The sequence below is a fragment of the Nicotiana tomentosiformis genome, chromosome 10 (assembly GCF_000390325.3).
Source record: "Nicotiana tomentosiformis chromosome 10, ASM39032v3, whole genome shotgun sequence".
Classification (NCBI taxonomy): domain Eukaryota; kingdom Viridiplantae; phylum Streptophyta; class Magnoliopsida; order Solanales; family Solanaceae; genus Nicotiana; species Nicotiana tomentosiformis.
Window position 1 is genome coordinate 5,114,917 of NC_090821.1, and position 13,818 is coordinate 5,128,734.

The window sequence follows — 13,818 nt, forward strand, 5'->3', positions numbered from 1 at the left end:
AGGATGGTGTCCCCAAAGTCGTACTCTTTTTACCTCACTCGAGTTTTGTCCCAATTGGGTTTTCTCGAGGAGATTTTTAACGAGGCGATGACGGGGATACTTTAGGATTGAAGTCCACACATACGAAGGCACTGAACGACTAATTCATTGCTCGACCTCTCAATACTTTTCCAGTTCGGCCAATGAAGGGACTAGATAGACTAGGATTGGGACTGAAATACTGGCGAACGCCCGAAAAATATGTAAATCTCTCCTAAGTATATGAACAAAGCACAAATACATGAAGTTTATTTCTACTCTCCCAAGCGCAGGTTACATTCGACCTCATTCGAATCAACACCTAATCGGCGCTCGGCCATAACTAAGCATAGGTTATATTCGACCTCATTCGAATCAATACCTAATCGGCCCCCGGCCATAACTAAGCATAAGTTACATTCGACCTCGTTCGAATCAACACCTAATCAGCCCTCATCCATAACTAAGTATAGGTTACATTCGACCTCGTTCGAATAAACACCTAATCGGCCCTCAACCATAACTAAGCATAGGTTACATTCGACCTCGTTCGTATCCACACCTAATTGGCCCCCGTCCATAACTAAGCATAGGGTACATTCAACCATGTTCGAATCAATACCTAATCGGCCCTCAGCCATAACTAAGCATAGGTTACATTCGACCTCGTTCGAATCAACACCTAATCGGCCCCCGGCCATAACTAAGTATAGGTTATATTCGACCTCGTGCGAATCAACATCTAATCGGCCCTCATCCATAACTAAGCATAGGTTACATTCAACCTTGTTCGAATAAATACCTAATCGTCCTTCGGCCATAACTAAGTGTAGGTTTCATTTGACCTCATTCGAATCAACACCTAATCAGCCCCCAGCCATAAACAAACATACGATATGTTCGACCTCGTTCAAACTAACGTCCACTAGCCCTCGGCCATGATCAAACCTAAGTTTGTTTCGACCTCGTTCAATCCCACTTAAGCTAGATCATTACGACCAAGAACACCAAGGGAACCAAGCAACAAAATCAAAAAGCATATAAACTCAAATAGAAGAAAAAAGGATCGGGTACAAATAACGAAATGGGTATTTCATACTTAGAATATATTTGACAAGGGCTTGATAAGACGCCCACCAAAAAGCGCACAAGCCTATGGCAACCCAAAAGAAGGAAAAAAAAAGCTACTAATCGCCGCCTGGACCAGCCGAACCTTCGACCTGGTCGCGTAGACCATTGTCATCCGCCCCTTCACCGTCGCCATCAGGATACTCATCTTCATACCAGGCATCCTCTTCAATCCGGTCCATGCCCGCATCCTCCTTGTCATCACCGGCCTCCAGTGTAGCAGGATCGTAGTCGCATGTGACCCGAGCTCCACGTGCCTTAACACAAGCATCCTCCAGGATGGCCTCCGAAACGGTTCATGCCTTCATCAAATCTCTGAATATATCCAGCTAAGTCTTGGCGTGAGTCCACTCCTCGTATAAGTCTCGAGGAACATCACGGAAGTTAGAAATATGGGAAAAGGATGGTCTAGCCAATAACTGTGCCTTCTCGACCTCCAGAGCGGTGACTCGATCACAAAGTCTAGAAGCCTCTTTCTCCAACTCTATAATCCGTTCATCAAGCCACTCTTCTCTAAGTCAGGCTCGAAGAACACGGATGACGATCTCCAAAGACTCCATCTTCCTCACAACCCCTGACCGAGCTAACTCCGCCTTCTCAAGATCTGCTGCCTTCTCGGCGACCTCGCCCCTTAAAGCATCAGCTTTGAACTCACACTCCTCGAGCTCGGCGTGCAACGAGAGCACCTGGGCTTGGAGATCACCGCAATGGGACTCGACCTCTCTACTAACCTCCAACTCCTCATCTTTGTCCCTTAGCACCCCCTCGAGAACACTGCATCTTTCGATGACCTTTACCAACTCGTCATCTTTTTTCTTCAGCTCATCTCTGAGAGCTCGGAAGTTGCCGCCTTCGCCAAAATGCCTACAGATCTCGCAATGCTTACCACGGTACTCATGGTATTTTCTCTCTATCTTCAAAAAATAGCATTACGCCTCTCCTCTCTTCGGGCACTCTCAATCTCCAAATCACAATCTGAAAGAAAAAGAAATAGAAAACGAAGAGTAAGAATGAAACTTTGAACTCGACATACAAAAACGAAGAGGGATCGAAAAACTTACCCTAAGAGCGAGGCATGCTATGCTCCTAGATAAAGTGGCATACTTCAAATTTTCAAGGGTTTTACCCTCCATATCAGAACAGAGGGGACCAAGAGAAGGGACCACATCCTCCGTGTCGAAAAGCAAATCTTCATCCATGGGGATCACAATAGTCCGTGTGGTCCCCTCCAACCTTACCTCGAGTCGGGTAAATCCTTCCCTCATCATCCTCACCTCCTGGGCATCTATATCATAGCATGTCTCGTAACATTCCTCGGCTACGCATTTTCCTTTTATGTTGGCTCTCGAAGAAGGATCCTCGGCCGGTCGCGAGGCCGATGGCTCATCCTGCCACAAGTCATCAGGGATTCTCGCCGATGGCCCTTCAAATTCCATCATGGTCTTAGGGAGAGACGTACCCTCTTCGTCTTCAGATGATGGCAGAATCACGGGCGATAATTCGGCGTTATCTTCAAGTTCTATGGTCGCCATTTCTCGGACGACAAAATACCTCATCACCGAATTCACCGCCTGGACAGCTCTTTCGCCGACGTCTACTGATCTCCTCTTGCGGGGAAGAAAATTACCACCACTAGGCGACGATTCCTCTTCATCATCTTCGTCCACCAGATGAAGCAAATGAGAAGTTGGAAACCCTGCTGACGATATGTCTGTGGGTGCAGAAGAAGACGGTATGGAAGCAACAGTAGGTGTGGTCGATGAATGAGTAGGCTTGGCCGCGACAGATGAACGAACAGAGGCAGATGACTAAGCAGGTCTAGCCGCAGTCACAGCAGGAACAGAATCTAAAGAAGAAGCGGTCTTCCTCTTGCGAAACGCGGGAGGAGGAGCCTTCGGTCTCCTCGAGGACCCTCGAACTGGAAAAACAATAATTAAGTTTTATCAATCACCAACAATGAACTATAGCGGGCGAGCAACCATATGGTCAAAAGAGGAATAAAAATAATAGATGAACTCACTAGCAAAGGAAGAAACATACTCGAACCTCTTGAGAAAGCCCGACCACTCGCGAATTCCCACCGTGTGGGGCAGAATCTGGCCAACCCAGTTAGAAATGTTCCGACCAAAGGAGGAGGCGCGATTTTTGCTGCACAAGGAAGAAAATTTGTTTAAAATTTACGGTTAAAAACAGACAAATCAAATGCCTTTCACAAAAGATAGGTACTTACGAGCGCAATTCCAGGTCTCTGGAAAGCCGTCCGCATTGGCTACCACGTCCTCGGTTCTGATGAAGAAGTAGTTGAGTCAGCACTGACGGTTCGCTTTATAGTCCATCTTCACCACCAAGCATCTACCCCTTAGATGGCGAATATGCAACATCGTCCCCCTATAAAAGCTAGGGGCGAAGAGATACATCAGGTGGCGGAGTGTGACCTCGACTTCGGCCAACTCGGTAAATTTCGAGAGTATCCTGATAAGCTTGTAAATTTATGGAGAGAGTTGGGTCGGGCAGACACCGTAATAGCAGAAAAATTCCTCTGCCAATGGGAGAAGGGGGAGAGTATAGCCAACCTGGAAAGGATACGCGTAAAGCGCGCAATATCGAGGATGGTGGATTTGCACCACGTCGCGCCTTGCCGGGATCAGATCGATGTGGGCAGGGATATTGAATTTTGTCCTAAGTTAAGCTAGATCGAACTCTTCTATCGCTGACTCCGAGATTTCGGGCTCAGTTTCGGGCGCCTTCAAGAAATCAGACCTATTTTTCTCACTACGGAGGACTATTTCCTCCACCGTAGGAAAGTTCTCTTCCTCAACGGCGACAGAGACCCTATCGACATGAGGGGGTATAAGCACCGCCAAAAGGATAGGATCAATTGCCATACCAGAAACAGAGGATACCTTAGTCATGTTGATTAAGGGAAGATGTTCGAGCAAGGAATTGTTAGAAGCAGCGAGAATCACTAAAAGCGGTAAGAAATTTCAAACAATAGAAGAAGAAGAAGAAGAAGATACAAAGTTTGTTGGGTGCAAGAGATTTCGTAAAGGTTGGAACGTTACCCACACATCCCTATTTATAAGGATACAGGCATCGAAACCGAGGAACTAACCATTATTACATGGCACTATAACCGAAGCGGCAGACTCAATCAGGAGACGCGCGTGAAACAAAGCAGCGTCTCGGAAAATTGCGTCATAATGACGTCACCTTGATTTGTGGGATTTACAACCCCAGAACTTGTGGCTCACAATGGGACACGCTTCTACTCGCCCCAATCATCATACTCGCTCATATCGTCTAAATACTTCGGTCACGTTGTACAATATCCGCTCATCGAGCCCGCCTGAGGTCGACCTCAATAAGCGGAGGGACTAACTGTATATGCCAAAATCCGCCCTAAAATATTTAGGGTAATGCATCATTAAGGAGAGAATCAGTCGGGGTCGGCCAGGGGATAGCGAGGTTCGTGGTAAAGAAGGCAGTGATGGCCGAGGTCGAGCATCGTTCACAGGACAGCAACAGCTAGTTTTCGAAATAGGATATTAAAGAGAATATGCACTTGTTCTATTGGGGTTTGCTAGGGATATGCGTCAAATATATAAGGGGAAAAGAAAAGGAATAGGGGTATGTAATATTCATTTGATAAGAACACTTTTTAGAAGAAGATTCTCTCTCGGGTAAAATACAAAGATTACTTTTTTATCAAGATTCTTGCTCATATTATTCCACATCTTTCCACCCGATCCGAGGATTGATCAAGCAAATCTTAGATCTATATATCATTCATCATTGTCGGGAAAAGATATTCGTCAAATCCATCCATTATTAGGTGAATCATTTCCCTTATTTACTTAAATATCATTTATTGTTATTTATTGCTAATTACACCTCCATTATTGCTCACACTTTAAAAATATTTTGTACTTATTGTTATCAACCCTTTACGGGATTTGTCCCCATCTCTCACACGTTTTTAAGATTGGTATCTAGAGTTATTACCTTTAACTAGATTTAACACTTTATTACATAAATTTAATAGTTTAGCAGAAAGTTACACTTTTTGGTCAAACAAGAATGAATTAAATCATATGAATAAATTATATGTTAAAATCAACAAATAGTGAATCTAAATTTATATTTTAAAAGTATAAACGGTTTAATACAAATGGCTGAGATAGTTCTGACATGTTAAGAGAAGAAGCATTGATACTCCTGTTAGGAGATGTGAGAGTTTGGCCGTGGAGAGTTTGAGAAAAGGTCGAGGTAGGCCTAAGAAGTAATGGGGAGAGGTGATTAGACAGGACATGGTGCTGCTTCAGCTCACTGAGTACATGACCCTTGATAGGAAGGTGTGGAGGTCGAGGATTAAGATAGAAGGTTAGTGGGTAGTTTTTAGTGTTCATCGATAGTCTTAGTAGCACGCATGTCCCTTCTTATTCTTAGATTTTTATTACGTTATGTGGTTTTGTTTGCCTCAGGTATTGTATTCCTTGTTGCTATTATTTGGTACTACTTATCCTTTATCTCTCCCTTTTTCTTTTCTCTTCCTTCTTTCTTCCTTTATTGCTTTCCTCTTCTTCTTCTTACCCTTCCTGAGCTAATGATCTATTGAAAACAGCTTCTCTACCTGCATTAGGTAGAGGTAAGGTCTGCGTACAGACTACCCTCCCCATACCCCACTTGTTGGGAACATACTGAGTTTATTATTGTTATAATACTAAAAACGTTCCTCAACGGCGACAGAGACCCTATCGATGTGAGGGGGTATAAGCACCGCCAAAAGGGTATTATCAATTGCCATACCAGAAACAGAGGATACCTTAGTCATGTTGATTAAGGGAACATGTTCGAGCAAGGAATTGTTAGAAGCAGCGAGAATCACTAAAAGCGGTAAGAAGTTTCAAACAATAGAAGAAGAAGAAGTTATAAAGTTTGTTGGGTGCAAGAGGTTTCGTAAAGGTTGGAACGTTACCCACGCATCCCTATTTATAAGGATACAGGCATCGAAACCGAGGAACTAACCATTATTATATGGCACTATAACCGAAGCGGCAGACTCAATCAGGAGACGCGCGCGAAACAAAGTAGCGTCTCGGAAAATTGCGTCATAATGACGTCACCTTGATTTGTGGGATTTACAACCCCAGAACTTGTGGCTCACAATGGGACACGCTTCTACTCGCCCCAATCATCATACTCGCTCATATCGACTAAATACTTCGGTCACGTTGTACAATATCCGCTCATCGAGCCCGCCTGAGGTCGACCTCAATAAGCGGAGGGACTAACTGTATATGCCAAAATCCGCCCTAAAATATTTAGGGTAATGCATCATTAAGGAGAGAATCAGTCGGGGTCGGCCAGGGGATAGCGAGGTTCGTGGTAAAGAAGGCAGTGATGGCCGAGGTCGAGCATCGTTCACAGGACAGCAACAGCTAGTTTTCGAAATAGGATATTAAAGAGAATATGCACTTGTTCTATTGGGGTTTGCTAGGGATATGCGTCAAATATATAAGGGGAAAAGAAAAGGAATAGGGGTATGTAATATTCATTTGATAAGAACACTTTTTAGAAGAAGATTCTCTCTCGGGTAAAATACAAAGATTACTTTTTTATCAAGATTCTTGCTCATATTATTCCACATCTTTCCACCCGATCCGAGGATTGATCAAGCAAATCTTAGATCTATATATCATTCATCATTGTCGGGAAAAGATATTCGTCAAATCCATCCATTATTAGGTGAATCATTTCCCTTATTTACTTAAATGTCATTTATTGTTATTTATTGCTAATTACACCTCCATTATTGCTCACACTTTAAAAATATTTTGTACTTCTTGTTATCAACCCTTTACGGGATTTGTCCCCATCTCTCACACGTTTTTAAGATTGGTATCTAGAGTTATTACCTTTAACTAGATTTAACACTTTATTACATAAATTTAATAGTTTAGCAGAAAGTTACACTTTTTGGTCAAACAAGAATGAATTAAATCATATGCATAAATTATATGTTAAAATCAACAAATAGTGAATCTAAATTCATATTTTAAAAGTATAAACGGTTTAATACAAATGGCTGAGATAGTTCTGACATGTTAAGAGAAGAAGCATTGATACTCCTGTTAGGAGATGTGAGAGTTTGGCCATAGAGAGTTTGAGAAAAGGTCGAGGTAGGCCTAAGAAGTAATGGGGAGAGGTGATTAGACAGGACATGGCGCTGCTTCAGCTCACTGAGTACATGACCCTTGATAGGAGGGTGTGGAGGTCGAGGATTAAGATAGAAGGTTAGTGGGTAGTTTTTAGTGTTCATCGATAGTCTTAGTAGCACGCATGTCCCTTCTTATTCTTAGATTTTTATTACGTTATGTGGTTTTGTTCGCCTCAGGTATTGTATTCCTTGTTGCTATTATTTAGTACTACTTATCCTTTATCTCTCCCTTTTTCTTTTCTCTTCCTTCTTTCTTCCTTCATTGCTTTCCTCTTCTTCTTCTTACCCTTCCTGAGCTGATGATCTATTGGAAACAACTTCTCTACCTGCATTAAGTAGAGGTAAGGTCTGCGTACAGACTATTCTCCCCATACCTCACTTGTTGGGAATATACTGAGTTTATTGTTGTTATAATACTAAAAACGTTAAATATTGAACCCATAAAATTTAATTCATAAATCGGACTCCGGTTCTCTCTACCCACCCATCTTCCCTAAACAATCATTTTTATTTTACTTTCTACTACTATTAACTTAATGGTCAGTTTGGTAAGATGGTTCATCTTCAACCTACAAAATATGTGTGAAATGGGATTGAACAAAAAGAAGCATTGAAGCGTGTGACTTCAACTTTTAGTAAAGTAAATGTAAACAATAGAAAGACAGATTCAAAATCTAGTAAAGAGAAAAATTTAACTTTGAAAAAGGACACAGGAGTTGTAAGAGAAGTAAATGTATTTAATAAGATGGGACACAATATCTGGCGTTCCAACAACAATAGAAAATTAAACTAAAAATGACATAAATTAACATGACATAATTAATGAAACAGACGACCTCAACGACAAACTAAATTGCCACTTTATTGAAACAAAAAAGGAACAATGGTGGAAAATGGAAATGATCCAAGACACTTCAAGCAACACAGTAAGGCCAAAGCTCTTCCTCAGCTGCAGCAGATTCTGCGCCAACCCCAACAATGTTCTCATCATTGCAATAGTAATAGCCACCGTTATTGGCAGCAGTAAGGCAGCAAGATGAATTGGTAACAAGGTAAGGCATATTGTTGAATGACTGAGCTAAGCTGCTGGCTAAAGATGCAAATGCAAGCCCTTTATCTTCTTCTTGTTCGTCGTCATTATGCACGAATTCTTCAGCACGGTGCTTGAGCGTCTCGAACATGAGTTCAGGCTCGTGCTGCATCGCCCGGAGAACGTCAGCACAAGACGGACCAGGAACAGCGCATGTCACAGCGAAGCTGTGTGGGCTATCGCTCTGTGACACGCGCAAAACACTGGGTCCGCCAAATAGGTTATGGAGGCCCCCGAGCGCCTCCTCATAAGCCCCACCCAAAAACATTCCCAGATAATATTTCCCACCATCACCACCACCATTACTTCCTAATTCATGGAGCGGCAAGCTTGACTCTCCTCCAATGAACTTATCAATCTTCCCATCACTATCACAGGTCAAGTCCGATAATATTCCTCGGACTCCAGGCCGTTCATCTAGCTTATGGATGGGAACAATTGGGAATAGTTGGTCAATTGCCCAAAAATCGGGAATTGAAGTGAAGATCGAAAGATTCACATGATATGTGCGGACAGGATCAGAAGCCCCAATAGCCTTCGACACGAAGTCACAAATACCATCTACGGCAGCAAGCTGTTCAATGTCCAAATTACCATCTTTGAACTGCTCCACACATCTCTGTTTCAACTGATCGGCATAAAGTACACACGTATCGTACTCTCCACGAATAGCAGCAGCAGATAAATTCCGATAATCAGCACGAGCATCATCATTAAGCTTCTCCACAAATGACTGGAGATCAACAGAAGATAACTCTTGTGAGCGTGTTGTAGTTGAAGAAACAGCCTCAAATATCAAAACAGAGTGATGAGATACAATTGCTCTCCCACTCTCGCTACAAATCACCGGATGTTTCACATTCTTCCGATCACAAACAAATCGAACAGCTTGAACAACTGTAGATGCATACTCCTGAAGGCCATATCCAACTGAACAATCGGAATCACACGATTTTGTACCATCATAGTCAATTCCAAGGCCACCACCACAATCAATGTATTTCATGCCAGCACCAAGGCGGACTAATTCACAGTAAATCTGAGCGGCCTCACCCACGCCATCAGCAAGCAAAGCCGTCGAAGGGATCTGAGATCCAATATGAAAATGCAGCAGCTGAAGACAATCCAACATTCCGGATTCTTCTAGCTTCTTCACCACACGAACGATCTGTGTTGTCGTAAGCCCAAACTTACCTTTCTCTCCTGAAGTGGATCCGAAATGGCCGGAATGTTTGGTCCTGAGCTTAGCCCGAAGCCCGATCAAAGGCCGGACAGCCATTTTTCTGCTGATGTCAATCACCAAATCAAGCTCCTCCTCTTGTTCAAGCACAATTACTGTATTCAACATGAGCTTCCTTGCAACCAAAGCAAGCGAAATGTAGTCAGCATCTTTGAACCCGTTGCATACAAGAAGACCCTCACGACTGCCCTTGCAGAGACAGCTCATAGCTAGGAGGAGCTCGGGTTTCGAGCCGGCTTCGAGACCGAATCGGAAACCCGACCCGAATTTGACAATATCTTCAACAACGAACCTGTCCTGATTGCATTTAACAGGATAAACACCTTGGTAGTGAGCCTCATAACCTTGTGACTGAACCGCATAATCAAAAGCCGATTGTAGAGACTCCAACCGGTTTTTCAGAATATCAGGGAACCGAACAACGAGCGGAAACTGCAACCCGAGTCCACCCGAATTTTTCGGGTCGGATGCTTTTTTCACGACCTTAAGGAGATCAATTTCCTGGTGAGGCAGAGTTTCCGTACCATGTGGCTTAACGGAGATATCACCGGAGGAATTAACGGTGAAATACGGAGCACCCCATCCGTCAATAGAATAAAGAGCGGATGAGTGCGCCGGAGACCAATGGGTGGTGGTGGTGGTAGTGGCGGCGGTGTTTGTCGACAGAGGTACGCCGGAGGGAAAAATCTCCGGCGCGGGAAGAGAGCTATCCCAAAGGAAGGAATAGCCGGGAGGAGGAGAAACAGCAGCGTCTACACAACAACCTAAGGCAGGCATCTCTTCCCTAATCTGTTTGTTTCTTTTACGAAAGTAAAAAACAAAAGAATCAAAGAATAGAGAGAAAAAGGATTTTTTTATACAACAGAATTTTCACCAATGTTGTAATAACTGGGGGCTTTAGAACCCGCCGAGGCCGGAGCCCCGGCTACCCCCTCAAAAGAAGCAAAAAGAGAACTTAATCAAAAGACAACCACCTTCTAACACACCACTATACGAACCAAAAATCCCCACACTGACCTTTCAGAAGAAGCAAATTTTAATGTTCAAAACAAAATCGAATTACCGAATCGAAACCAAAACAAACCTAAGAGTCAAACAAACACAACACCATACAGATCTTAACCGAAATTGGCTGCCGGAAAAGAAGAAAGGATTTGGTCGGAAACCTAAACGGTTACCGGAAAATGAGACGGCTGATAGAGATGTATGGGAAAACAGTAAAACAACTGTGAAATGAGCGAGAATTGCATGGGAGGGTTCGTTTGCTTATATAGGGGGAAAATAGGAGGCCGGGCTATGGGTCTTGATTTTGGCCCGAATTAAATATCTGGGCTTTTTATTTCCTCTTTTTGTTACGAGATAGTAATGCAAAATACGTGATTATTTAGTGGGTTTAGAGATTCTTTCGCAGTGGAGTGGATAGACAAGGGCGAGTTGCCGCGTGGCATTTACCCGTGGGACCCGATTTTCAGTCTTTTTTTTCTAGAGTCTTTAGTTTCAACCGAGAAGATAAGATAACCACGTTAGGTATGTAAAATATCGGGAGAATTTGAGGAGATTACATATTGCTTACGAAAATGAAGGAAAGAGTTGAGAAGATTCGTCTGATCTGGATTTTGGAACAAACGGTTGTGATTATTCCACGTCATGAATCCAGAACTTCAGATTCCACTTGGGTGTGCTGGTTCTGTGTTTTTTCCGATTGTTTTTGTTTGGGGAAGGCATTAACTTTTCAAACATCCCCACAGAATTTTCATAATTTATACCAAGGACTCAGTAAATTAAATAATTTTAGTTTGTACTTTTGAAATACCGCCGAAAGAGCATGATATTTTTTTTTTTAAATCCATTTTTTTATTTTTTTTAAATCTCTCCCAAAATAGTAGTATCTATACACTTCCCCTCCAGCATGACTCGAACCTAGGACCTAATGGTCGTAAGTGGAGGTGTTTTTACCAACTGAACAACCCTCCCTTGTCAGAGCATGATATTTATGTTTTTACTTTTAGGGGTCTTTGGGTATAATGGTGTGATATCTCAGGATTAGGGGTGGTCCGGCGAATTTTGTGGCCTAAAGCCAAACTTTACGAGGGGCCTTAACTTTTTCTTAAATTTTTTTTTTAAAAAAATTATTTGAAGTCTATTTTTCTTGTTTTTTTAGTTGCAAAGTTATTAGTAATTTTTGTATATTCAATTTCTTCTAATAAATCTTTCTCAATTGACAATATAGCTAATCCATTTAACTCTTTTGAGACATTGTTGATCTTAGTTAAAATTTTATCAATTTTAATTTTGAAAAACTTCTTTCAACTGAAGAAACAGTAATAGGAGTTATTAACATTATTCTATAAGCAATATAGACATTTGAAAAATAATCAAATCTTTTTATTTGATTGAGTATATCAATTAAACTGTTATCTTCTAATTGTACAGTTTTCTTAACACTTTTAATTCATAAAATAAATTTGACCCACCAATATCGGATTGATTATTATGCTTTAAGAAACATTCAAGATTAAGACAATATTTTTTAAAATTTTCATCATCTATTGATCTAAACTTCCATTATCTAATGGTCTCAGTTTTTTAACGCTAAATAGAAAATCAAAAATATTTCATACTGTTAGAATTGTTCAAATATATATTGAAGTAAAAAAAATAGCCTTGTCTACTATATATAAAAAGTAATCAACTCTGAAGGACTCTTCGAGAGATTTTGAGATTTCATTATCAACATTCTCATCATATTGTTTCTTCCTATATATCACACGTTTCTTACGAAATCCAGGTTCGATATTCATTTCAAATGCAATTTCCTTGGAAGAATTGATAACAGTTGCAAATCATTCTTCTTTATATTTGTTAAGAAAAAAATCACATTTTTTCTGTCGCGACCCAAACCGATAGGCCGTGACGAGTGCCCGAGTTCTACCTATCGAACACTCATAAGCAACCCAAACCGATAGGCCGTGACGAGTGCCCGAGTTCTACCTATCGAACACTCATAAGCATTCGTCTAAGATATAAACATGAAATAAGTGTAGATCATGCATAACGTCTGGAAATAAACTATTAAATCATATGAAGAACCTACGTGGGAAAACAGGCCCAAAAGACATATATACATACATATATATACTGTAGGGCGAGCCGACAAGGCCACATACTATATAACTATACATGACTGTTTACAGACCTCTAATAGAGTGTACAACTGTATAAAGAAAGAGACTGGGACCCGTCGTACCCATATATATATATATATATATATATATAAAAACACACCGTACCAAAACTCAAAGCAGCTCCGGATCAAATGGAGCACACCAACTCTCGATGATCAAGGATCCTAAGAAGGGGGACCATCGGCCTGTCTACCTGCACCTGCGGGCATGAAACGCAGCGTCCCCAGGCAAAAAGGGGCGTCGGTACGAATAATGTACTGAGTATGTAAAGCATTGAAATCAGTACATAAAAGACATAGATGAAACATGGGGTAAAGAATTCCACATGTGAGTCTACATAACTTTGTGAATCCTGAAACATTTATAATATCATACACGTGCGTGTAAATGTCGTATCATGCATATGTATAGGTGTACATAACATCATCAAGCCTCTGAGGGCATCCTATCATATCATCTCGGCCATTGTGGGCAAAATCATCAACATATACCAGCCGATCAAGTGGTGGTGCGTATATAACGCCTTAACCTTTTCCCATATCCTATATACATATAATATACGCGTATATAACACCTTATGGTCATGGGTCAATGTACATGTATAAATGCATGAAATGCAATAGAAATACGTTAATAAGATTTCTCGAATATCATAAAATCAATATGCCTTTCGGACAAACTTTATCAAATACGTATTTTTCTGAGATCCATGAACAGAGGATATAATAATAATTCACATGGGGAATCAAGAATATAGACACCTCTAGTATTTCTATGAATAGAGTCATTTATGAACGTTGCGTATTTTGCTCGTTTCGTTTGTATCATTTGGATCATGTCAGAAAGAAGAAGAAAAAAAGGGATAGCCTTAACATACCTCAAGTCGTAAATGCAACTCAACAACAAGCTTATGACAACTAGAGCGCCAACCCTATAGCAA

General features: G+C 41.4%; 1 protein-coding gene across 1 annotated transcript; it reads right to left on the reverse strand.

Annotated features, from left to right (window-relative positions):
- Nucleotides 1-8,079: 8,079 nt before the first annotated feature.
- Nucleotides 8,080-10,942, reverse strand: LOC104089019 (arginine decarboxylase 1B, chloroplastic). The gene has a single exon (XM_009593828.4). The coding sequence runs from the start codon at nucleotides 10,468-10,470 to the stop codon at nucleotides 8,278-8,280; it is 2,193 nt and encodes a 730-aa protein (XP_009592123.1). The 5' UTR covers nucleotides 10,471-10,942; the 3' UTR covers nucleotides 8,080-8,277.
- Between the last annotated feature and the right edge of the window lie 2,876 nt (nucleotides 10,943-13,818).